Genomic DNA, 26,725 nt, shown 5'->3' on the forward strand with positions numbered 1-26,725 from the left:
CGTAATATAAAGGAATGAGCAATAAATGTTAATATAAAGTCCAGTTTGAAATCTTACAAGCCAAGCTTTACAGATTTGCTGAGAGTAGAATGGAGGGTGTGATGGCTTCCCCTCCCAGACCCCTGCACCTCCCACCACCTTCCTTGGTGGAAGTTTTCAGTCTGTCATTCCCATTCTCTGGAGTAAACATTTTACAGCCTCATAATCATCTTGTACCTGAGAGATATTAAGTATGTCTTTACTGGATTACAATTCATTTCAATATTCCCTGCATTTTGCATTTGATTGCCTAATAGCTTGTTACAGGTATTTTATGCTTCAGAATTCTGACACCATTGGTGTTCGCCATGGCATCCGCTCCCAATCATGAACTCCTTGGAGGAAGGAGGGTCGATGCAATGTACATTTGGAGGGGAATTAAGAATGGAATAGATGGATATGGCTTTTCTGTGCCGTGTCTTCCAGACCAGGAATCTCAGTGGGGATGCACTTGGAATGGTTCCCCTTAAACAAACACGGTACTCTAAGGCCAGGACCTTAGCTGTTGTAGGTAGGTACAGTTCCATCAAAGACTACAGCAAGCAGCAATTTCCATTAGCTAAAGCTATGGTTCTTGATCTAGGAAAAAGGGATGAAAACTTTACTCCTCTTGATGGAAATGATGCACTTGTGAATGCATGTGATTGCCCTTGGGAAGTGTGGGGTTGATGCCTTAGGAACACATATGGTCATGATTAATATCCTATGCATGTCCTACAGAGCTGTAGTGAAAATCCCTTTGTTGTTGGCCTAAAATAAACAGCATTGCATCATGGGGATAAAAGATGAATTTTCGAAGCTGGTTCAGACAGTTAGAGCACTAAAACTACATTTAAACACTAAGCAAGTGACTCATTTCTTTGTGTTTTTGAGAGGTGGTGAATGCTTTTATCTTCTCATGATTTCCTTGATGCAACATCTGTGAATGACACAGTTACAGATATGTGCTACTCTGACAAAGTGAGGTTCATAGTTATAGGAATTTCTGGAGTGATGCTGTATTTGTAAATGATGCTATGGGTACATCTGCCATGTAATGCTCATTGCCTAAGTGAGGTAGCAGCACAGCAAGACAACTGGAAACACAGAGGCTGTATCTGTGAGCAATGTTGTAGACCAGGACAGTATCAGCAAACAAAGACACTATTAACTAAATAGAAAGGAGTCAGGATTAAGTGCTTTGTGCCTCTGAAGCTGCTATACCAGGATTGGCACTATAAATATACTGAAAGTATATTCTTCCAGGGAGCTTTCTGTTAATATCTGAATGGGCAAAATAAAAAAATTAACCTCTCTTTGCTAAAGATGATGCCCCAAGTACATCTGAACTCTCAGCAAGTGCTACAGATGGAACCAGAGTGCATCCAACTTTTTTGTTTTGCCTTTCAATCCTGAATCTTAATTAGTTCCCTACTGCTTTAGTACATGCACAACATTTTAATAGTCATAAGGACTTACTCCAATCCACGTTGCCATTTCCACAATTCACTCTTTCATACCAGTAGCAATTCTCCCCCCTGCATTTAGGAATAGCGTAAAGAGAACTAAATAGCCAAGCGTGAAGCTGTAGATTGATGAGGTTGTCACACCATTCTCTTCACCGTTTTCTTCCGACCTGTGCTGTGCTCTAATAGATGGATGATTGCTGGGGGAGGGAGAGAGTTAGCAAATCCCACAGCCAGATGTTCAGGGATGGACAGAACGACCTTCTCAAGGAACCCGGAGGAGTATAACTGTGTCCTTCTGAGGGAGAAGGACACTCAGGTGCCTCCGGCTGCCTGTGTTTATCTCTCTTTTCAAAAAGAGCACAAATGGGCTCAGCATGGCTGCAAGGATGGATGTTTCTGAGTGCATCGTGGGAAATGACCAGTCATCCGTCTCTTCACTGTGGAGTCTGCCTGCAGCCATCAATCTTGTAGCCCAGCACAGCAGCTTCTTTGGCTTGGTTTGGCTCAACGTTAGATGAACAAAGGGAAATGAAAGCTGAGGAGGGGGAAAGGAGAGAAGAGCAACTATTCTCTATTTCACTTTGTTTTCCCCTTGCATGTCTATCTCTTCCTCTTCCCCATTATCATCTATTTTCACTGTGTTTTGTAAGGTGTGGAAATGGCCCAGAATGTGTATTTTCAGGATCTAGGAGTTTACAGCATTTCTCTGTTAACAGAGAGGAGAAAGGAGAGAGATATTGAAAAGGCATAATTCAAGGCCCAGAGCTTCCATTTTTCAGACTTTTCTGTGGCAGTTTTCAGAACAAGCCTGCCATAGTTTAGCTGCCGTAGCCAAGGAGAAGGAATATAATAGCTTCCTCCATCTAGCTGTTTTTCTCCCTTGTTCTTCCTGATTCCTTCCTCAATACCACTAGTGTTTTCAGATGTGTACTTCATCTCTCCATTCCTATTCTGTTAAAAAAGCAATCAACAGAGCCACATGATGGGGCTTTCTGGAGAAAGGTATGTACTGATGTCCAGAGCCATGATGGCAGCTCCTGTCAGCAATCGCAAGCTCGCTTGAGTCAAGCCTGCTTGGTGCAACAGCACTGGGGTGCACGAGTCTTTGCACAAGGCTGCCTGAGCTCATCCAGCAGCTGTGGTTCCTACTGTGAAACTGGAGGTTATGCCAATACTTGATTGCAGTTGATATGCAGCCTGTCAGAATAAAAAACATTCAGATATGTCTGCTTGTACACTTAGCACTGAATTAACTGATGTCAGCACTGAACTCGAATGGGCCAGTTTTTGCCTGAAATACTCAGATTTGATGTACTTTGAGCCAGGCTGGAAGGAAAAGAGGTGTGTGAATTCACTACCTGCTGGACTCCCACAGCTAAGGGCTGCTTTTTTCCAGGGTGAGCTGTAATGTGGTTGTTTATTCTGTTCTCCCCTAAAATTCTTGCCTCTGGATATCATAGCAGAACATGTTAGGCTTATTTTGTAGAAAGCTTATTTAGAGATAGCGTTGTTCCCCTTAGCACTGCCCCACTGTGGTGTTTGATTGATGTATTTTAAAAAAGTGTGATTGCATTTACTTTTTAATTTTCCTGGTTGACCTCAATGATCTAAGCATCATGTCTGAAAGAGCCAGGCTCCCCTGCAGAACTGTGGTAGGAGATTTCTCTCTCCCACTTTTTACTATAGGCAAAGACCTGATATCTCCCAGGCATACACAAAGCTTATTAGGAGATTCAGGGCCCAACTAAGCACTGAGACGGAGCAAGAGAACTCTGTAAAAGCATATATCGGACACAGAGGTGTCTGAGGAATCTTTACCTGCTTTCAACCCAAATGTGCCATCTGGAGTGAATAGGCATGCCAAGACGGGACAAATTTATACCACCATAGGTTTAAAGAGCTACTTTGCAGTTTGTTCTGAGTTTTTTTTTTTCTTTTTACCATAAAACTAAAGCATAAACCCTCAAGGAAAACATTTGTTTAGTGAAAACCAGTTTCTCCTCCACCACACCTTGTGTGAGCAGGCTTTACAAGTGGGCACAAGACCTTTCTGAGTCGGGATATTCAGGGAATTCTTTCGTATTTTCTTTACAAAATAGATAGCATCCTTTTCCAACCTGTGCATTTAATTGTGCGCCTTCGGAATGAATGGTCATATTTTCTGCCGCTACCCATTTTACCTCCCTGCAAATTTTGAAAACGACAAATCTTGTTCATGTTGTCATGAGACAGCCTACCCCAGATGGCACATCTGTGTCTCGGGATGCCCTCTGGCTCGCCTGTTGGCAGGCATTCCCGTGGCTTTGAAGGTCACCTTGTTTACACCTTGCCTTTTTCCCTCTCCCTATTCAGAGTCTTGCTGAGCCTGCAGGCTGGGCTTCACCATCTGCATTTTCTCTGGTGCCATTAATCTTCCTGTTTACCATTCTGTTATTAATTCTAGAGTTCACCTTTTTGTCTAAATGCTTTATAGGCCTCTTGGAATTTCTCGCCTTTTTGTGGCAAGAGATCTGAGCATCTCAGTAGATGATTTGCTTTGTTCTTTCCCATTTCTGAAAGGATACCTACTAGCATCTCATGCCATTTTTCTGTTACGAGCCTTCCTTCTTACAATAACATTTTTCAATTGTGTAGCTTCATCTGTCAGATGCTTCTTACTGTATTAGTAAATATTATCCACATTCCTTGGAATTTGTGAATTGGCCACCGAAATCTGGTATCTGTGGAAACAGTCTTGCTTTTTCAGTGTTTTTCTTGGCTGGGAAAAAAATGTGTTCAAATCTGGCTTTGTGAGAACCTGGAAGAACACCTTGCATTTTTGGTGCGTTTTATTTGAATGCCTGAATGCCTATGAATATTAAACAAGCCCTACCAAACCCCAGAAGATAGATGAAGACTACTTCCATTTGACAGATGATGGAAAAGCAGGGGTACCTTTGTTAGTGTTTGGCCCAAGATCACATGGTGAGACAGCAGCGGTGCCGAGGGCAGCATCTAGGGTGATTGTTCCCTATCCCATCCTAAAATCACTGCCACTTGGCTGTGGCCTTTCTGCTCTTCAGTGGTTTATGCAGGTTTGGTATTTACTGAGCCAGGGATGCTGAACCAGCTCTGCTTGGTGTGTCTGACTTCTTCAGACACCACGCCATGCGAATGTGGCTGTCCCGCTTCCCAGGCCTGCCTGGGCTTCAGAGCACTGTCTTCCCGCAAGTGGGAGCTTTGCAGACAGAGATGCGGGATCAGGACCGGGGCACCTGTAGTCTGTCTGAGCGGTGCTAATAAGCCCTGCTGCATCCTTGCTGATGCCTTCAGAGCTGACAGGGTGTCTCTGCCTGCTACCCAGCGCTTTGGGTTTTAGTGGGGCCTTGTTAATGGAGTTGCTGCATCATGTGGGCATGTGGAGCCAGGCAGAGCTGAGCACTGCACTCAAGCAAATAACCCCCCTCAGTCTGGAGCATGAAAAAGCGCAGAGCAGGCTCCCGAGAATCATTGCAGGACTCAGATTGGCTTTGGCAGGTTTATCAGCTCTGGCTTAGTGCCGGCTCTGCTAGGCCCGGACTGAATTAATTGGGATGCTTGTGCACTGCAGTTGAGAGATAACTGCATTACAGAGATTTATCTGTTACTAAAGGTATCCCCTCCACTGTCCTCGATAAGGAAGAGGAGAAGCTATGCAGAATCTCACAGAATGTGCAGCAAGGTTACAGCATGGCTGGTTTTACACATGGTTTATGTATGAGTTCATATTCAGTACGAGTGGTTTTATTCAGTGCTGTCACATATGGAAACAGTACAGTTGATTGCAGTGCAGGTCTGCTCCCTGTTACCATTTGAAGAGCGTGCAGTGTGGGGGTGACTGGCTCAGCTGTGTGGTGTGGGGGTAACTGGTGTTTGCTGATTGCTGTCTTGTTACTGGACAATAATCAGATTCTGGTCCTTCTGATGGGCCAAAAGGCCCATCCATCTGTGCGAGTGTATCTATATGACCACTTGCAGATAGGTAGGCCAAGTTATTCTCTTACTCCAAACAGGCCAGAAGCCCTCTTAGGTTGATGCAAAGCCCAAAGGAATAGACTTTGCACTCAGGAATTTTCTCTAAATTGTAGCAGTTACCCAACCTCTGTCCCTTGATACTTCCTACAGTGTTGCCTGATGCTGCAAAAGTCCTGGTGCAGTGTGAGTCCGTCTAGAACACAAATGCAAGAGGGACCAGAACACAAATGAGTGCTAGAGGAATGTTATTGAATGGAGATATTAATTTATGATTTGAGCCCTGAGAGTAGTTACCTGATCCAGCATTTAGCCTGATATTGTAATTTGGCAGTCTTTGAGAAGCAGGTACAGTATATTGTATGTGACAATGATTTATATCTGTGCTGAGAAATAAATCTGTAAAGAACTTCCAAGAGACAAACTGACAGGAGGGCTGTTTTGTTTTTTTTTTTATTGAGAGATTTTATAGAGGCATTCTAGTCTGCCAAAGAAATAAAGCTGCTTGTAAAGTCCACATTTTGATGATGGGTTAAATAAACAATGCTTAACCTTATGTTTGAGGGCCTCTGCTGTTTTCTGCAGCCTTATTTCTCCCTCCTGTTGTGTTGTAGCCTCGTGGGAGGTATTTTACCTAGGGGCTGATAGAAGCTTTCCATTGGATCCTGATCTTAAAATTCAAAGTCTTCCTCTGATTTTTCTGCAGTTTATGCTCAGGTTGAAGAGTGAAAGTGTACAGTCGCCCTATATCATAGCTTCCTCTGTCTTCCTCTGTCTTCTTCCAGCTCTTCGCTTTCTCTACCTGCTTCCCCCCAACCTCATCATGAGACTAGCAGCTTTGCAGGAAGAGGTGCTAGGGAGACGTTGTGATTTTCCAGGCCCCCAGTGCTCCCGAGAGCAAACCTCAGTAGTGCATAAAATTTTCAACAAGGATTTACTAAGATTCATTTCAGAGCTTTACAGGGATCCCATGGCTCCAGCCTGAAAAGGAGTTTTCACTTAATGGCAGATAGTCCTCTGAACTATTCTTTCTATGCAAAATGGTTTGTTTCTGAGGAAACAAATACTCTCCTGTTTTCAAGTAGTCTTGCTTCTAAAACCGGTTTATCATTCTCTTTGACTGGATTATTGTTTTCACCATGTCCCTGTTTACCTTGAGAGTGCAATAATATACATGAGGTTTGAAGGTGGAATTGGCAGGGGAGGCAAAGAGTTACTGGAGTAGCCTTACAATCTCCAGTACAGCCATGGCTTCATTGCGTCTGGCTGGGATTAAAAATACAGTGAATTTGATGTTTACTAGTGTCTAGGGGCATTTGTTTGCCTTTATGGACTCATTGTGAGAGTCCATCTTATCAGTAGTCTAGTCTCGGGGGAGGCCCAGGGCTGGGCTGGCGGGAGGTCCTGTGGACCAGGGTTGGAGAGGATTGTAAGTGTAGAACTGGCACTGAGAATTTTGCTACAGATGGGTGCTGAAGCAGTAGTGTTGGGAGAACAGGCTGGGACAGCAGGACTATAGAAGGTCACGATTAAAGCATAGCAACAATAACGTGAGCATCTGCCCCTGGGATAGCAGGAGACAGTGCAATGAAAGAAGGGTTTTGAAGATCCAGGTCTGCAGGAGGAGTGAATATCCGTGCTGCGCTGTGCTGGCAGAGGCATGCTTATGAAAAAACTTGCAGAGCCCTGCCTTTAGTATACCTGGTTCTGGTCACTGCTGTGAATGCAACAATTCCAAGGATGCTAACAAATCACTGTACTGGCTATGAATGTAACAAGCAAGCGAGCAAACAAGCTAAGGAGAATCTGGTTGTGCCCACACAGAAAAGCTACAAAATCCAGCTATTCACATAAGGCATTGTCTCCTCTTTCTTTCTTAAGGGATTCTGTCCCCCCTGCCCCCACCCTTTGCACTCTAACGCTATATTTGTGCCTTGGAGATGTGGAGATGAGCATATGATGGATGGATGGATGCTGCTTGTCTGGGTTTTTCACCACCATTTCCCCTGGGGCACTCTGTCTGCTGGCAGAGAGCACCATCCCAAAAGATGGTATCTTTTGCAAACTCGACAGCTAACAGACAGCTTCTCTCTCTGCATATTTCCCCAAAGAAGAGCAGGCTTAATCTGGTTTTTATATGGCATATTTCATTATAATCTTTTTGACTTCCCATGTTCCCAATACACCATCATAAATAAATGCTGGGGGTGGGAACAGCAGAGATGCTGAGACTTCACACTCTTGTGACACTGATAGATTCTCATTTTAAACTGTCATGGGATTTAATTGCTTGCTGAGCCACTGCACTGCTCTTTCAGACACATCCTGCCACATACTCTTAATGAGCTTAGTGGCTGCATTCACTCAGCAGTAGTTCTGTTTTCTGTGAATTAGGGGGCTTTTTTAGACCACCTATATGATTTTAAAGAGGTAGTGGTTATTAAGGTAATATCCTTGGATTTATCCATCTTAAGCAGCACTTCATGGACTCTTAATATATAGTTTCCTCTGGCACTTTTTGTGTTCCAGAAAACCAGCACCAAGAAACAAAAACACAAGAATCTATGTGCAAAGTCAGTGTTTGTCTAAGAGGGTTTTTGGAAGCCGAATTGCTTTGGTTTGCATAGTAGCTGTCTCTGGCGTGATAGATCATGCTGGAACTCACCCAATAAGTATCTCTGTTCCCAATTAGAACTGGAAATGGAGCTGCTTACGAGTGCACAGAGATGATGGCTTGGGTGGCAGCTGCTACTGTGGAGATGGAAATGATCCATTGTAAAACAAATACATTGCACTGTATAGAAAAAGGGATTGTTTTTAATTTATGTTTCAAAGAGACACTGAAAAGTTGCTTAGCTCCCAGTGCGTTGAAAACCAAATGTAGCATATTTAAGGACAGGAATTTACAGCTATTTTGGTGAATCAAAACTTGAAAAAGCCCACCATTTTGTAGGATTTGTGAAAATGTGCATCTTTTGGAGGCAGCAGTTCAATGGAAAACAGATACAGGAATGATGCTGGCATGGGTGCTTGTTCAGATTCTACCACCGTGGTCTAAGGACCTTGATAAATAGAGAGGTTGATGCACTGAGCTGGTAAGCAGAAATAACCATGTTAATTTAATCACTATGAAAGGGACTCTGCCAAGTTAAGAAACATAATTTTTAATTATATGTACACACATATTTGAATTATAATATATGCATGTTTTTAGCTGTGACACCAATAATACTGTGGTTTATTAAAACATGAATAATTCTTAAATAACATTTTATTTTTCACTGGTGATTTTTGTTGTATTGACCCTTCCATTTGGTATCGCTCTGACGTTTTCCTTTATCTCCTACACTAACTAGGTGCTCTTCCATTTGCAATTCTAATCAAAAGGAAATTTATCTACAAACCTTCTTAAAATTTTTATATAAAAGAGTAAGCTTTTAGTTATAGTGCTTTCACTAGTAGTTATTACCTGTAATAATCATTATGTTCTCTGAAATTGCAATGTCTGAAAAAGAGCCTGTGATACAAACTAGGAGTTACAAAGAAAGAATTTAGAACAATTAGTGGGTAGCAAATGTTATTACCTATATTTAAAAAGGATTTGGATGTGATTCAAGGATTTAAAGACCCATAAATTCTACATGGACATTTGAGAAATTGATTGAAACAGTAATTAGGTGTAAGCAGTAAAGCACCTGGGAAATGATGATATAGGAGGTTTAACTGACTACTTTTTTTTCCTACCAAGGAAAAGCACATCTCACTACTTTCTTAAAATTCTTTACATGATATGTAAAGGACTAATAGATAAGGGCATTGACAATTTACTTAGACTTTCTGACGACCTTTGATATGTAATAGGCCTCCAAAGGGAAACAAAGCATTGTCTTGGATTAAAACTTCTAGAATAAAAGGTGAAACAAAGAACAAAATGAAACAAAGAACTTCCATTATAGAAAAAGGATAATGGCTGGTGCATCAAGGTTTGGTGTTTGGCCCAGTGTTGTGTAATATAGTAATGAACAAGCTGGAGAGAGGGAGTGCCTTGTAAACTACAAAGATTTGCACATAGTACAAAATTATTTAGAGCCACTGTGGCTAGGGAGGTCTGTGCGGGCCTCCTTGGGGAGATCTGAATGTGCTCGGTGAATGGGTGGCGGGATGGACATTTTAATTTGTTACCTGTGTGTTTGAATGTATTATTTAGGGAAAGTTCTTGTCCCTGTTAGAAGGTTCCTAATTCTGCTTAGTATGCAGCTTAGACGCTGCAGGACACTGCCTGAGAAGTAACATAAAGAATATTGTAATGCATTTGTTTAAATGGGGGATGTGGTTTCATCTGAAAATATCAGGTGCAGTATTGGTCCATCTTTGGAGGATTATTGAGGAATAAGAGGAAGTTCAGAGAGGTCTGACAGGACAAAGCCATATGGAAAACTTCTCACAGCAGAGTAATAGAAAAGACTGTGACTGTTTATCCTCGAAAGGAGAGGAATAAAAAGAAATTACAAAAAAGTTTGTTCCGGAACTTCTATTTTCCCTGTCTCATAGCAAGAACAAGGGAGCAGGCAATAAATAAAGTGAAACACTCCTTCTTTCAAACCATAGTTTAACTACCTGTTGAACTCACTCAGGTGGGAAAACATCGAGGGCAAAAGTGTATCAAAATTCCGAAAGGGCTAGGCTGTTCTGTGTGTTTCCAGAAGAGCCAGATTTAGGATAACTGGAAGTTATCCCTCAGGACTGACCTGTTAGGGATCAGGATGAAATGCAATATTAGGGTAGATTATTTTCTTTGCATTTGTCTCCTGACAGACACTCATACCTTCTTCTGCAGCATCCGATGTGACTGCGTAGTGTAGCACAACAAATATCAAAGCAAACAGAGGCAAGTCATGGCTTGGGGTCATGGTTTAATTTCTCAAGCCTAGAGGAGTCTCTCTCTGGCCTTGTTTGAAGCTTCTGACACTGGCTGGCACCTTCATAAGCAAGACAGGGGGTGGAATGGACCCCACCTTGCTTCCAAACAGCAGTTCCCGTGGTTTGGGGGAAGCCTTGATCTTTTGCATGAAAACTACATTTCAGGATTTGAGTTGGCTTCTCAGTTTTCTTTAGGGTACAGGCATAAGAGAAAAATACACTTTTCTAGCTTTTGTGGGAAAATCCTGGAGAGTTAAGTAGGAAAGAGAAAATGAGGGATTTAGTGACATGAATTTAATGATCCCTAGTAGTGTTTAACTATTTCTCTAGGTTAAATGAATGATCTTTTATATTTTTGAAGAATTTTATCTCTGACGATTCAAAAAGTGGTTTGGAAACATTATTTCCTGTCTTCATTACCGTATCCTTTACAGACTAGCCATCTTCCAGGAAGGTTTGAATTCATTACAAAGATTGAATTCATTACTAAGAGGTTGTCTTTGGACCTCTGAAGGTTTTTATACTGTAAACTTTACATTCCAGATAAGATAGCGTCTGCCATTTCCCACTTTCTGGAGCTACTTAGGAATAAAAGTGGACTCCTAGACGCTACTAGCGGAGAAGAACATGAAGGAGTTGAATGGCAGTCATCTTAGTGGGCAGATGGGAGGCAGCTGCCCCGAGTTTCTTTTCGCTGGATTTCCTGCTCGCTAACTTAACTTCTTGGTGACTCGATCTCCCCATCAGTAAACTGGGAATGAAAGTATTACCTCACACTGCCTTGTCGGTGGGATGTTAAATTTTATAATTAAAAAATGCTCTGAGAGTTTTGAATGAAAAGTCTCCTGGAGTGTTGCTGGTGGGAAGTAGCAGCACCACACAAAACAAACGTACCTGTTAAAGACAGCTGCCGTTTTTTGACCTTAAAGCCTACCTTTCCCTCTGACTTTATGTTCAATATCTCTGGAACAAACAGGGAGTAGTTTTACTTTCATATACGTTCTACTTATCCCTCACCCCTTCCTTCCACATTCCCTTTTCTAATACGTTCGTTTGCTGAGTGTATCAGTATCCAGAGACAGGCATAGCTTGTCACATTTTAGACATGTTTGTTTCCGATGCCCTTGAGCTTGCTTGAAGCTTCTTCTCTTGCTGAATGTATGATGGGTTTTGCAGTCCCACAAGGTTCTAAATACAGAGCAAATACCCTTTTGCACCTAAGCACAGAACTTTGAAACCAAGCCAAGCCCACAGCCAGAGATGGTTATGGAGGTTCCTTAGTGACTTTAGATTCAAGCATTGGGATTTGCACATAAATAAAGTCTAAAATCCCTTCTTTCTGTTGAAATGTCTGGATTTAGCATCCAGAGGGAGGTACTAGGAGTTCATACAGGGAAATTCATTCTGTATGATTCTTTGTTGACTTCTCTGTCTTTTTTATAGCTCAAGTAAGGGAGAAGTTGGGGAAGGTAGCATAATGGGGTGGGTGTGCAGATCTTAATGCTGAAAACAGAGGCCTGATTGAATAGACCTCCTTGTGATGAGAAGGCGAATCAATTCACAGTTGACCCCATCCCATTGTGTGGGTTGTCCTGGGAGTTTCCTTTGAAAATCTCAGTGGTTTGGGTTTTCTGCATGGTTTGTACTCAGCCTTTCCCTCCATGAATAGAATAGCTTTTGCTGGAATTTTTGCTGGATTTTCTGTGGTTATTGGCTGAGCAATGCTCTCTTGCTTCAGAAGACTTGAGCAAGCATGTTGTGGAAGCACTGACTTAGAGTTTTTTCATATATAGAACAAACATATTCCTGGGACGCAATTGCCCCCAAGAAACAGATTATACTTTACTTTCCCAGGTGGAAGCGTTCATTTGTTATTTGAATTGCAGGAGTGATTTGGGGCTTTATAAACACAGGAATTTCTGCCCTGCAGAGTTTACAACTCATGGTGATAGAAAGGCAGAGATCTTCAGGCAGAAAGGGGAACACAACACAGTCCTAAAAGATGAGAAGTGGACAGAGCTGTGAAATAAGGACACCAGATGCTGATTTGTGAGCATCGGTCCTGTACATTATTACTTTATAAATCTATTGGCCTAGAGGAAGGAATTCATTTTAGAAGGGAGGGAGTGCTTGAGAAATCTGTACCTGGCACTGTCAGGTAAAGAGATGTTCAGGTTGTCTCCCTGCCATAAGGTTGCTCTGAATGAACCCCTGTATGAGTGGGGTAGAGGCCAGGATCTACAAGGAAATCTGAGTTCTTCCCTAGGTGTATTTTAACATCTTGCTAAAATTAACGCGTTGTATTTGCCTGTCTGCCGCACTGCCTCCTAATCTAGTAGCAGCATTCAGAAGGGGAATAAGGGTCTGTTCCTTCACTTGTACGGCAAGTTGCATCAAGCTTCCTCATAAACCCACACTGTCTTTGGAGTCCTGTGCCCCAGGCCTATCTTTGGCTCTTCCTGCACTGACTGGGGGTTGTCCTGTTTTATGGGCTAGATTCTGCACTTGTAGCTGTGCTGACTGGTGTTTCTTCATTGGTGTAGGCCCATTTAAAACAAACTAACTGAAGACTTTTTTCTAGTCAATATTACATGAAAATTCAAGACACATCCCTTTGTTTTTTCAGTTTAAATTCTCAGCATTGTCCTCATACACTAGCTTTCTGCTTCCCCACGTGTGGAACATGCCCTGGTGTAGGAAAATGCTGCTTGAAGCTGTGCTGTATAAACTGTGCCAGATGCTAAATTGCATTAAACTGCTTTTCTACTTCAGGAAATCAGATCTTCATATTTGTTATTTCAGTATCTTAGAAAGTCCTGGTTTTGTTCTTTATTTGAACCATAGAGAGTTTACAGCAAGGAGAAAGATTTTTTTCCCCATTTATTTCCTCCTGATACAATATGTTCAGCCTTTTTTTCCTGTAAGCAAACATAGCGATTGAAAAGATACCAGGTTTTCAGTAAGAAATGAATCCTATATGAGGATCCTTAACAGTTAAAAGCAGAAGTTGAAGAACTCTCCTTCAAGACAGAAACAAGCTTGAAAGTCTGTCAGTCTTCTGCTTGTCATTTCTGTCCTTCTGCTTGTTAGCTGTCTGGAGGAGACACATACAGTCAATGTGTTTTGTTTTTCAGAAGTTGATCTGCCTCTGAAAAAAGATGGATTCACCTCAGAAAGTACAACTCTGGAAGCCTTGCTGCGTGGAGAGGGAACAGAGAAGAAAACGGACACTAAAGAAGAAGACACTATACAAGAAATTCAGGTAAAGGAGAGCCCCATGCCCTGACAGCAGGCCTTGATTTTACCATTTGCCTCTAAGCCTAGCAGATTTCGTCCTGTGGCAGAACAGTGCATCTGTTGATAGTTGTGTCATTCTACTGTCAAAACGTTATCAAACCATTATGCTACACTGCGATGCTCAAAATGAACTCGGGATCTCGCACACTTCTCCAGTCACAAGAATCTCAGTTGTTTGGCTGTATTCTGCACGGCTCCTGTGTTGGAATTTGTTTTGCAGCACTATGAGCTGGTTACATATAAAACTGACAAGCAGAGATGGGTCCCAACCATAAACTGAACTTTAGTGCCTCATATTTAAAGTGAATTGGGACATGGATTTGAATTTGGATTCACAGCTGCTGACTGTAGACAAAAAAGTGTCATTGCCTTGCCTGGTTTTTTTTTGTACTGAGAAGCCTTCAGGAAGTATACAAGCAAAATAAATAGTTAAAAATATTCTGATCTTAATTATCTCAGTTATTATTAGTGATGCAGGTATGAGAAATATTGTCTTTTCACATGCATTGTGGTTTGAATGTTATTTGTCAAGATTCCATTTCATCCTTTAACAATTAAAAGTAGAATCACATTTGTGGGTCTGTCATAGAAGGAATTCAGCTAATAGAAAGGGTTCTTGTATAAGTGCGTGTCACTTTATAAAGACATCCTAAATCACTAGGAAAGTGAGCCTCTCCCGGGGGAGCAGCAGCACATCTTTGGTGATGCTAAAACACCATTGTGCTATGAGTCTGTTAGTGAGTTTAGGCGAGAACTTTTGGCAATGTGTCAAACTTGGTAATTTTGGCTGAGATACAACAAGTTGCATCTATACCTAAAAGCAGTAAAAATTTGAGCGGGCAGCCCCATGCCAAATGAAACAGAAGAACACAGGCATCAAATCTATATTACTTGGAGCTCAGTCCTACTGGTCTATTTGCTAGAAATTTCACACATGTAAGGGCAGCAAAACTAGGTCTCCCATTCCCAGTTACACAGGTGATGGAGCACCATCAAAGAGGAGGCATCCCATGCTCATGGAGCGGGGAAAAGCTCAGCATGAGGCCTGCTCTGTGTTTCCTTCTTCAGTAGTGTATCTGGGTCTATGAAGCTGAGAGCCCTAAAGCTCTGCTTATACCTGCTTCCAAGCTCAGAAGAAGTCATGGTGCAGCATCCTTATGAGATTGACAAGTGCCTTTGGATGTTGCTGTGTGATCTGAGCTCCCAAATTATCCCCAGCAGCAGTCCAAGGAAGGAGACTTCAGAGACAGTGTAACTGTCGCAAGTCTGGGCATTGCAGAGTAGGGAGGGGGTGCAAAAATATACAAAAAGTTTTCAGCTAAATGGCTGTAGCTGTGACCTGTCACCTGGATGCTAGTTTCATCAGAACAGATGCAAAAGGCATGTCTTGTGGTTGTTTCTTATGCAAGCACAGCTTATCTGGATTCAGTCTATACAACAACTGCCAAAGCCTTTTCTAGTAGCCAGCTTTCAGTGTGTACTTCGGCACCTGGCAGCTAGACTGTACCAGATCAAAATCACGATCAGTGCCTTTTATCCGTATGACAAATAAGAGAATGCAAATCTCTTGTTCCTTTGCATGCTCTTCTGTGCTGTAACGTGAAAGGGCCCAGCCTCAGTGGTGGTGAGAGGGAGCAGGTGGGATAGACATAGCTGTAATTCCCCCCCCCAGTCCCAGCCACTTACCACCCTCTCAAAGTATCTGTCAGGAGAAGAAGGCTTGGTGCTTAGCTGCACTGAAGTACATTGGGCTAGGAAACTCTTTTAAAGAGACAGAATAGGAAAAGAAAACTTACTTTGCTAAAAAGGGTAAGGGTTCCCCCTGCTAAATGGATGCAGACATTGGGACCTGCTGTACAGTTGGTATTTAACAGGGTTGAGGATTTTGCCTTACAGAAAGTTGGTATTGAATATGTGTCTTCATCATTTGCTGGAAAAGGCTTAGAATAGCCTTTTGACTGTGCATCAGAAAGGCTACACCCCTTCTATCGACGATTAAAGTCATTACCTTGGCAGTGTCACCAAATTCACACTTGGTTACTTATTATCTCTTTCCTAAATTGATGCTGCAATTTTAAACAAAGAAAGTGGTTTGTAATATTTCTCTGAACTGCTCTTGTGTAGTATTATTGTTGTAAACTAGCTCCTTCCCCTCCCACATACGACATGATTGCAGCCTTCTCTTTGTTTCATATCTTAAAGTATCTCCAAAAAAATGTAAAGACATAAACTCATATCAGTAAGTTTGCTTATTTTCTTCCATACCTCTAGTCTCCTCATGTACAACATTTTCCAAGTGCTTCAGTTTCCTAAGATGAAGTCAGTTAATGTATGCAATAGCATGAATTTTGAAGAAACATTTGATGTATGCAGAACTGGAACTTGCTTAAATTTACACCCTCTAGTATTTAGTACTCTAGTATTAAGTGAAATTGTATTTCATGATGGTCTGACCTCATGAATAGTCTCCTGAGATTTAAAAATGAATGGAGCAAAACCCAGATGAAGACTTGATCCTATACCATGTTCTAAAAGTTGTTTGTACTTTTTAAGAGGGACACTGTCCAATATTAGTCTTAAAAATTTAGCTGCTAAAATAAGGATAAACTTGTATAGTTGGTCTTCCAAATAGAGACTTTTTAAAAAGTGAAATTTCTCTTGTATTATTTCCCACGAATTCAGAATTTGGTGCTTGAGGGAAGTAAGAAGGAAAGTAACTGTGATTTGCTCCTGTTCTCCCTCTGCTGGCTCTCAAATAGCTGTTAAGTAGAAGTTATAGGGAAGGGACAAATACAGTAAGACTGAAAAACCTCCCCATCAGTTCAATGTCACTGATTTGAATGCGCACCATGACTGCACATTGTAATTTAAATGATGGGTGGCATGGCAAAGATAAGTTAGTGATTCCAGATTTATCCCTGTCTTCATTTAGCCCGCACCTGGGGCTAAACAATAGCAGTTTTTCCTCTCACCCAGTGTCCCTTCCCCAAATGAGGAAGGGAATTGGGAAAAAGAGAGGGAGACTCACAGGATGAAGTTAACCAGATTTAATGAAATGAAGAAATCAATATAAATGACAACACAAAACAGACAACAGTATACTCATCCACAGATCACTGGCAAGTTGCTCCAGGAATCACAGCAAGGAAGAAGGAGGAGAGGCAAGAAGAACAAGAAAAACCCCACCTCTTTCCTGCAAACCCTCTCATTTATAATGAGCTTGATGTCAATGATATGGAATACACCTGTGGGCCAGCCAGGCTCAGCTACCCCGTATCTAACTGCTGAGGGCCTTGATCACCATGGCTGACGACAAACTGAAACCAAATCCCAGTGAAACCAGGACAGTCCCTTACAAAATACCACCACCCCATGAATGGCAGGAGTGGCTGGGGCCCATTTCTCTATTTCTAGCAGACATGCCAAGGTTTGAGGGGATTTCAATGAGACATCTTTCCACATTAGTGTTGTGATGGTTTGTCTTGCCTTTGTCCGTGCGATGTCTGACTTGCACATGTTTTCAGGGCAGCCAGCCTGTGTTTGATTCTATAGAGGTTACGTTTCAAAAGATCAAGATAAAAGGATTGAAATTCCCTGGCCTGGGCATCTCATGGTTGTGTGAGATGATGAATTATTGTTCCCATTAAATAATTAATTGAAGGAACTATTGCTATTGTTCCTATTAACCTCAATGAGACCTGTACATCCTCATCATTCTCCTGCAGCAAGGCACCTGCTTCCAGATTATAGAGTTGGATGTGTGGTGTAAACCCTGAAAGATGTCACTTGCTAGATCCACTAAACATGCTGGAATATATGGAGGAATTTTCTCTGGTTTTGCTAAGCAGAGAAAATTGTGAGCTGCCAAGGAGAAAAACACTGATTTCTGTCTTCTTAAAGTGCATTCTCAACATTAGAGGAAAACAAAACAATTTAAGGTGCAAGAAACTAAAATAAAAAAAATCATGCAAACAATTTCCCAGACAGGGCCTGCAGTTATGCATACTAATACTTGTGTTGTCTGGGGATATTGGTGCTCAGTAATGCCACTATTTTTTCTTAGGAACCTTTTTTTCATAGTTGACTGTTATCAGTGGTATTTTTTAATAAGAATTCCCCGGAGAACTGAGGGTGGAAGGGAAAGCAAATTTTGCTTTAGTGGAGAGAAGTAGGGGTTCTGGGATCTGATTTGGCATTATATCATTAATCAACTGTAATTTAATAACCTACAGTCTCTGTGGTAAAGAGCAGCAGTTGGTTGTATGTGTCATCTTCTTTTCTTCTAACTATCCCTGTTTATTGTTCAACCACAGAGGGTTTTAGAAAATGATGAAAATGCAGATGAAGTAAATGAGGAAGAGGATTTGGAAGAAGATATTCCAAAACGAAAGAACAGGCCTAGAGGACGGGTAGGTGGAGAGCTTACTGGAATGGAAAGGAAGGAAGCAAACCTCTGCTTTCTAGTGTATATTTGTATGTGTATAAGTGTATATCCATGGATATATGATAGTGATAACACTATAGGTAATTTTCAGTCATATGGTCAAAGATTTTTAATATTTTTTCAGTTTGTTTTTGTAAATTACCAAGAAAAAAGACTATTTTGAGAGTAAAAAGTTGGGGTAAATTTATTATAGTGTTGTATTTACTATTGTAATGTAAACTTAATAATTGTGATGACATCCTGCTATTACAATGCTCTTACTTTAAAACATTTATTAATTACAGAAAAGCAACAAATTCAGTCATGACAGCCAAAAAAAAAATTAATAAAAGTAACTTGAACTGTGTTAATACATTTTGCAGCTTTCTCCAAGGTAGCACTGTGTGGCTGACACTGGCCCTCTTGAGCCCGTGGCAAATCTTCCATTTGCTTAAAAAGGGCAATATTTTATCCTTAGGGGAGTCTGTGTCCCCCCTCTTACCTAAGATGTCTTTTCACAATTTCAGCAGGACACCACTTAAGTAACGAGGCCAACATTTTAAAGCTTGGAATCATCGTTTTCAATTGTGGCCCCGTAAGCTAGGCATCTAAATAAACGTGAACACAATTCTCAGAAGTTTCGAGCATTTTCATCTCTCTTTGGCTCCAGTGGATGCTGCAGGGGCACAGGAGCTCTAGAAGTACCTTTTTATGTGTTTGTAGAAGTCAAGCAAGAAGGGCCACATTTTAGGCCAAATGAGCAGGATATAATAGCTTTTGAATAAGAGAGAGACATGAAACCACATTGAATACTTGCAATGTACTTATGCATCAGACCCTCTCTTTTGATTTCTTCTGTTGTTGTGTTGTTTCAGTTTTCTGCTCCTCTTTATTTTGGAGCTTAAGTCCTTTAATATAAGATCAAAGCACTTTAATAATTGGATAAGTATATATTTCACCTTCCTTATTCTCAAAATCACCTGAACCAGTTTCTTTCTTTCTTTCTTTCTTAGCCAAAGACCCCCACCTGGAAAAAAATTTTCCAGAAAAATGTAAGTTTCAGAAAATTTGTATGAACCAGTAACCAAAACCAGGAGTTAGAATCGATACATGCACACAAGCTTGACTGTAGCGATCAACTAATATTCCAGGCTGACAGCTCTTTTCTAATAAGTTGCTCTCACATAAATTGCGCGTGCTGGTTAGGGTGAGTGAAAGGGAGTGAATAGCTAAAAGAGTTATACTGCTCAGGAGAAGGGAATTTGCTGTATTCATATATCCCAGGCCTACACAAACAAAATCCTGAAGTTACTGTTATATGCAAAGTTTTACTCCCCTGTTCAGGAAACTATTTCAGAATAACTCTGTTACTTTTTCTCTGCTACTGTAGGGAAAGGAGTTGGAGGGTACTAGATGTCCCATTCATTCTGAAGCATAAATTTATATCTTATTTTCTGCCCTAGAACCGGCCTCCTATTAAGTACAGGAGCAGCAGGATCTCTTGCCTTTTTCTTGCAACTAACTCCTGCTCTGCTAGTGCCCTGTCTTCACTGAGTGCAAAAAAGAGAAGTCTGAAGAGTGCCAAATACTTTGAACGATTTTTGGTTTTATTTGATGGCATCAATAACAAAAGCAAAATGTGGTATAAATTAGGATTTCAAAATTAGGACCAGATTCTCTAGCTGTTGAAAACTGGTAGGCCTGAACTGCGTCTGGTCATGAGTGTGTTGCCACTCTTCAGGCAGCCCTTTTCGAATGTGAGCCTGACCCAGTGTGGGGAATTGAGGCTAAGGGTCTGAAATTAGGGGACATGAAACCTGGGCAGCATTTTGTTTCTCGGAAGGAGTTGGTTAGGTATTTTTAGATGGCAGAAGATGGGAAGGACATATATCGGAAACTGGATCCTGCAGACGGTGGCCTTTGGGGATTCAGAGGAGGAGTGAGAAGGGCTGACAGCATCGATGTAGGATTAATGTGCCAGAATTACTGCTCTGGACTTTCCAAATTGCACATGCCCCTTCGTTTCCCTACAGCATGATTTTATTTTTAGTCCTGGACTTTCCATCTGTCCTTCTGGCTACTCTCTCTGGCTGCTTTAGGGCTGCTTCAAGGCTGCTGTGCCCTGGCTTCCAGGCCTCACACGTCAAGTCTTGTAGCCTTTGCTGCATCCCATCAGGAGAATGAAGGCAGTTGTGGATGACTGAATCCAACATACTGGAGTGCCAACAGCAAGCACAGGGCACTCAGTTTAGTGCCTCTGGTACAGCTGCTCAGTTTACTATCCCCTCAAGCTAGCCCTGAAATCATGAGAGCATTAGGAAGGACACTGAAGACCAAAGAGATGGATTTATGGAAGGAGCTTTTTAGTATCTTTGCTGGACAGGGAGAATGTGGTAGGAGCTGGGAAGGACAGTTTGCTAGGAAATAGGAGAGGAATGCATCAGCACCTGTACAGATTGTCTGCTTGTCAGCTGAATATCCCATGGGATAATTTCAAAGCCACTAAAGACATTTAGGAAACCAAGTCCCATTGAAAGTCATTGACTTGACAAATCTCCCCCTGTGTATTCAGTGCCTGAAAAAGTATATCTGATGTGCGGTCATGACATGAATGCTGTACCCTTGTGTTTCTATAGAGAATGGTTTGAAGGGAAACAGCTGGCTGTAAGACTAGTGAAACTCTGAGCAACAGACCTGAAATTACCATCCTATTCTGAAAGGTGCCTATGTAAAAATAGTACCTTCTTACTCAACAGATTCGTTCTCAGTGTGTAAACAGAGTCAGACCTACTGACTAGTGACAGAAATAAGGCTTTACAGCTTTTTCACAGCTCTGAAAAGCCAATGCAGCTGGTACGATAGGGAAATTGGATCCTAATCCAGATACCAGCAGAAATATTTATTAAGGGCCAATCACTTGTCCCTGTAAAGACTCTCTGATGAGCTGAGGGCTGTATAGGAGCTGTCATGGACTGAAATTCAGCTTGCAGCACATTTTGCAGTAGCGAGGGAAGAAAGGAACTAGCCTGGGATTGATCTCATAGCCCAGAGGGGGTTTACAGAGCTGGCAGTCAGAGAGAAAATACTGCAGACTAGTAAGATGATTTTATGTGATATGGTCAGTAAGGTAGCTCCCACCAAACAATTGTTTCTGGGGCCTTTTCCAGGATGAAACTGCTTTTCAGTTCACCCTTACAAATCTCACTCTGCACATGCGTGCTGATCTACACAGAGGTCTTTGCAGAAGGCAGAGCTATACTTGTCATACCTAATAGTATTTACCCCATCCAGACAGCTGCAAATCCGTGTCTTTCCTTCAGGACTGTGTTAAGAGTTAGACCTGAGCAATCCCAGGGAAATAATGTGTGAAGTTTTTGTATATACCCGATTTGACAGATTTGGCAGGCCAGTGTAAAACTGTTCCTTGTTCCTTCTCTTTAGATGTCTGATGGAATGCAGCTCGAATAGTGCTAGTTCAGTCCCAAATCCATAGAAGAGGGACAGAGCTCCTATGACCCCTTTGTGTCTGGGGTACTAATTCTTATAATTTCTACATCTTCTCCAGCTTTACTTGACGAAGCTCTGTCCGTTTCTTATTTTCACATGCAAAAGCTCAAAGGATTTGAGTCAGGTGGCCTTGTCTAGGGTGAGAAACATCAACAGTTTAATAACAGGAGCAGCAGAAACAATTTTGTTGCTTTTACCCAGGAATAGAGTAGGTGGCAGAATTAATAAAGGGCTATCTAGCCATCCACCTGCAGATCACTTCCTCAAAGATCAAGTCTAAAATTGTTGTCATCTACACACTGTACATTAGTGAACATGAAAGAATTGAAGGCCTTGGCTCAGTTCCCAGTTCCTCATCACAGCCTCCACCATTGGCCAGAGATGAGCTGTCTCCTTGTTGGAACTTCAGCTGAGAAGGGACAGGACCAAGTAGCTTTGATGCTGAATGCTACTCTTACCCCTGGAGTTCAGGAAGAGCAGTCTGTGCTGTGGAGAAACAGAGCTTTTCAGTTTCCAGGCCTGCCAACTTGGTATGCTGTAGGAACACAGAACTGCAGAGAGACCTTTCTGGGTAATTCCTGTTCTCTGTTATTGCAGGTAGCCATGTTACCTAATCTTTTCCACTAACCGACCAAAGCTCCATTTTATAATTAGCCATGGTATCTTTGTCGCAGAAGGCCATTTCAAAACATTGCTTTTCAGCTAGAAAACAAAACAAAACAACCCCCCCTTGAAAATATTAAAGGAAATAATTTTACCTCTCTTTTATTTGGGGCCTGTTTTCTGGCTGATTTAATGGTTATATTTATCCTCTAACACCTGTTCATCTATTCATCCATTCATATTCAGTTAAGCAAGGTATTTGAACATCTTCAGAAATGAATGTATGATGATACTCGACTGAATATGTGCTGGCAGTGACCTGCTGCTATGCATGAACAGTTTGGGTTATCAGTGGAGGGGATCTCCACTGCATTACAAGGTCAATTAACATAGTGCATATCTTAGGAGATGAAGGTTCAAGCCCACCCTTGACAAACCTGCATGGAAGCTTAGGATTTGTTTAGTTTATATTGCACATTTTTCATAGGAGGGTGAGGGGCACAAGGAGACGTGAGGGACAATAGAATAACATTAACATTCCTCTTGTCCTTGCAGGCTCGGGGATCTGGAGGTGGCAGGAGACGGAATGATGCTGCCTCCCAGGATGATCATGACAAACCCTATGTTTGTGACAGTAAGTAGCACCCTGACAGCTGATTCTGCTTCCAGCCTGGTCCTACCAGCTCGGTGCACTCAGGGCTTCATCTTTTCCCTTCCAGAAAAATATTCTGCTGCTCTCTGAGTTGCATGTTTGCCACCTGCTGCTGCTGCTCTTGGTGGTTTTGCATGAAGGAAATAAAATTAAGTCCTTGGCAAGGCTCCACTTCCCTTTGCCCTATAGTAAATCATCTCTTATATTTTCTTTCTCTTTCTTCTTCTCTTTTTCTGGCTTCTCTGCCTTTTGTCTTCCTTTCCCCCACATAAGATTCACCCTCTATTTCTTTCTCTGTTTCAGATAGTTACAAACAAAAGCATAACTCAAAAATCTCCGAAAAAGGTACTTCACCCTTGTTGTATCTCTTCATATATTTGGTGATTCTCTTTCCTTCAGTCCTTTTAAAATCTCACTGGGCTAAATTTTGAAGGTCTTACTCTCATCCTTCACTCAGAAAGTACTCTTGTGGTATCATCAGGAGTTGAGCCCTCCTAAGAAACAAACACAACTGGAATGCTTTGTTTTGATACATATTCCCTTTGAACATGGCCATGCTGTCTGACATCTCGCAGTGGGACTGCACGTGAAGCAAGGCATTGCCCCAACTGAAAAATTATACCAGAGCCCAATGCCCAAACTGAAGAAGGATACCAGAGTCCTAGTATGAGGAAAGGGTCCAATATTTGACACATGATATATTTTTTTACGGTCTAGTCCTTGGTGCTTTCCTTCTTCTTTTGATACTCTTTTTTGCTTCACTGCGTCATTTCTGTGAAGGGCACTTATCTTACCCACATGCTTTTGAGGTCTCTCATCTTAAGGCATACTTTAGAGTGTACATAGAGTAATAATTTGTGCTACTGGATGCCTTCTATCCTATAAGACAATAGCCTAACAAAAGTTAATCGATGTAGGAGAAAAGCAGGAGGTCTTCACTTCTGTGATCCAAAAATGTTTGGTGGTTTTGAGGACAACTAGAATCCCCCTTTCTCCACTATTTACCTATCTTGCAATGTTACTGACCTTAAAAGACCAATTGTTACTATGTCAATCTATGGAGGTGTTTCCTGCTTGTTTTTAAAAACATGAAGAAATAGGAGCATGCACGGTAAATAAGAACTATATTCCATGTGATCAAATCATATTCTTTTATGATGAGACCAGGTGACTCTACACAGTACAGTGATGGACATGTTGCACATTTTGCTTCAGCAAGGAGAATATTCTACGAGTAATGAGTAGAAATGGAAAGACTTGCACATGAATGGGAGTGTCTGAACACGTGATCAAGAAGGAAGAGCTCTTTAGGATACGAAGAGTCAGGAGATTTCTACTGTGGTTAAATAGCTGTCCTTGTGTGTTGGAAGAACTGAAAAGTGTCTTGTAAGACTTCTCTGGGAGCCCAGTATGTATCTTGCTGAAATCCGCAGCCGCCTTCTGCTGGTATACGCATAACTGTCTTTATCTCTTTTCTGGAACATCCTTCTAAATCTAAGGACACTTGTCAGTGGTAGTAATTTTGAACATAATGACTCTTTATTGTCTGATTTTGCTTTGCCTTTGGATCTTACAGAGAACTCACAACATGCATAGTAGTGATTTGCACAGAGTAGATAAAACATCTAAGATACCAAAGCAGGCAGCAGAAATCTGGGCTGAAGTCAATGCTCTGGTACATTGTTGTAGTGATGGAATTTTGCCTTGGCTTCCATTTTGGAGTATAAATTTCCTCTTTGGTTTTGGAAATATAAACTTTCCTATTTCATTTGGCTGATACCTTTCATTTCTAGGAAACTTATAGTTAGAGGTGAGTCATAAGGAGTCTCGGAATCCAGACTTTACACAGTGACTCCTCCTTTTCCATTGTAGATAGCAGAGAAAAGGGTTGTGTGGTAGCAGAACTCTTTTACCTGACTCTGGAGCAGAAGGAAAGAACTGTCCCAATTGTAATGCCATCATCCTGAAGTAATATCCTGCCCTAGTTAACTTTCTGTAGAAATATTACATACAATTCATTGTGAATAATTGGCTTAAGTTGAGGCCTCTTTCCTGCTTGGGTGGATTTCTTGAATCAATTTTTTCTTTGAAATAATTTGCTAAATATTTTTACAGATAAATCTCAATCTAATTGTGGTAGGTTAGAAATTGGTTTGCAGTACTCCATGTGCAGATGTTTTGGGCAGATAGTTTTGTTTTACATGGGAACATGCAGGTCAAAAATAGTGAATCTGTTTCCTGTTTGGGAAAACACGATTCCCCCAATCACATTATTGGTATAAATAATTACCTTAATGCGTTGACACTTTACTTTGTGTATTATTTAATTTGCCTCCAGGTTGCTTTTTCTAAAAGTGTTCTGATACTTGAGTTTGGAAAGTGACCACAAAGAAGAAAGCATAAGCATATCTAAACGAAATTAATTTTTTTGTTTAACTGCATGGGCACAAAAAAATGATTTGTGGTGAAGAACTACTCTCGTCTTTTTTCATAGTTACACATTTGTGTCTATGGGAAACAAGAATATATCACCAAATTTCATCAGTAATAAAAAGGTTATGGGAAAAAAATAGTCTGTGTGTCAGCGAGATGATGCAAGAGCGGTACCCAGCTGACATTGCCCCTTGTGTTGGCAGATAGCAATGTTATTTCTGAAAAGGCCTGTCTTTTTTGGAAGAGGCATTCAGCTATGCACCAATATTAAACCTGGTCACAATATTAAAACTGACTCGAAATATGGAGCTTCTATATGGACGAAAGTTTTCAAAGCTCAAAATGTTTTGTCATCCTGTGTTTTTAAGAAAAGGTCATTGGCTGCTTGTTTTGTGGAATGAAATATTCTGAAATACTTCAGTTGATTTTATTGAACATATACTGTATCAGAAGTTCAGAATAAAATGTTTGACCATTCAAAGCATTGATAAAATTGCTAACATAATCATGAAATGCCTTGTTTCATCAGCTAGAACTAGTTGGTCAGATTTTCAACCAATCAGTTGCATTGGATAGTGTTGTGCCTTGAGCTCCCTTGGGATGAATGCTTGGGTAATGAAAGTGGCAGGGCAGCCCGGTGTGAGATGAGTATAGGCTGGAAATGGTAACATAGCTGAACAGGTCATCTGATGTATGAGACCAGACCCAAACACAGCTTGAATACCTGGCTAGGAGATAGAGAAGATGCCTTAAAGTAGGGCTGGAGGAGCAAAGTGAAAAGGAGGAGCAAAGCAAAGCCTCTGATGTCAAGCAAGAGAAGTGGAAGATACGCCACCACAGCTGTTCACAGTAAACGGGGCATGTGATTTTTAAAGGAGGGACAGAGTGAATGAATGTATGGATATGTACGTATGTAGTAAGAATTTATGTCATGTCATTGTCAAGTGATCAGCTGGGGAACTGTCAGTTCTACCACAGCAGTGTTCTTAAACATGTTTCTACTATTTTCATATTGTTTATTATATATTATTTACTATTTAAAAAAAAAAAAGCTTCTCTGAAGTTTTGTCAAGAAACTTATATTCTGGTTTAAAAGTTGCAATCGGTTGTAGCACCTGAGCTTCATGACTCCAGATACCTACTTCCTTTAGCCAGAGCGGTTACTTTGTACTGAATCTCTACAAGTTATTAACTTTCCTGCTGTCCATCCTAATTTGTCTGCTTTCATTCTTCTCGTGTTCCCATGGAGACTTACCTGCTTACATACTTCCACCTTTATTTCCTGTCCCTATATCTATGGAAGATTTCCCTTGCCCATCTCTAAAAGGAGTTGTTTCTTTTCCTTTTACCAATATGTTCTTGTCTCCTTTTAGTTTTATTCCTTTTAGTTTTATTCCTATATAAACCGCTATC

The 26,725-nt window shown here is 41.2% G+C and overlaps 1 protein-coding gene across 6 annotated transcripts in view; it reads left to right on the forward strand.

Annotated features, from left to right (window-relative positions):
- DPF3 (double PHD fingers 3) overlaps nucleotides 1-26,725 on the forward strand; it is a 193,634-nt gene that overhangs the window by 116,996 nt on the left and 49,913 nt on the right. For all 6 annotated transcript variants that reach the window (XR_011047938.1, XR_011047937.1, XM_068397953.1 and 3 more), the window contains exons 4-7: nucleotides 13,532-13,659; nucleotides 18,008-18,103; nucleotides 19,131-19,169; nucleotides 22,783-22,861. Coding sequence is in view for 4 of the 6 variants with exons in the window: in XM_068397953.1 (XP_068254054.1) it covers nucleotides 13,532-13,659; nucleotides 18,008-18,103; nucleotides 19,131-19,169; nucleotides 22,783-22,861 (342 nt within the window). In the remaining 2 variants the exon portion in view is untranslated. The remainder of the gene's footprint in view (nucleotides 1-13,531; nucleotides 13,660-18,007; nucleotides 18,104-19,130; nucleotides 19,170-22,782; nucleotides 22,862-26,725) is intronic.

This window comes from Nyctibius grandis, chromosome 4 (genome assembly GCF_013368605.1).
Source record: "Nyctibius grandis isolate bNycGra1 chromosome 4, bNycGra1.pri, whole genome shotgun sequence".
In the NCBI taxonomy this organism is placed as follows: Eukaryota; Metazoa; Chordata; class Aves; order Nyctibiiformes; family Nyctibiidae; genus Nyctibius; species Nyctibius grandis.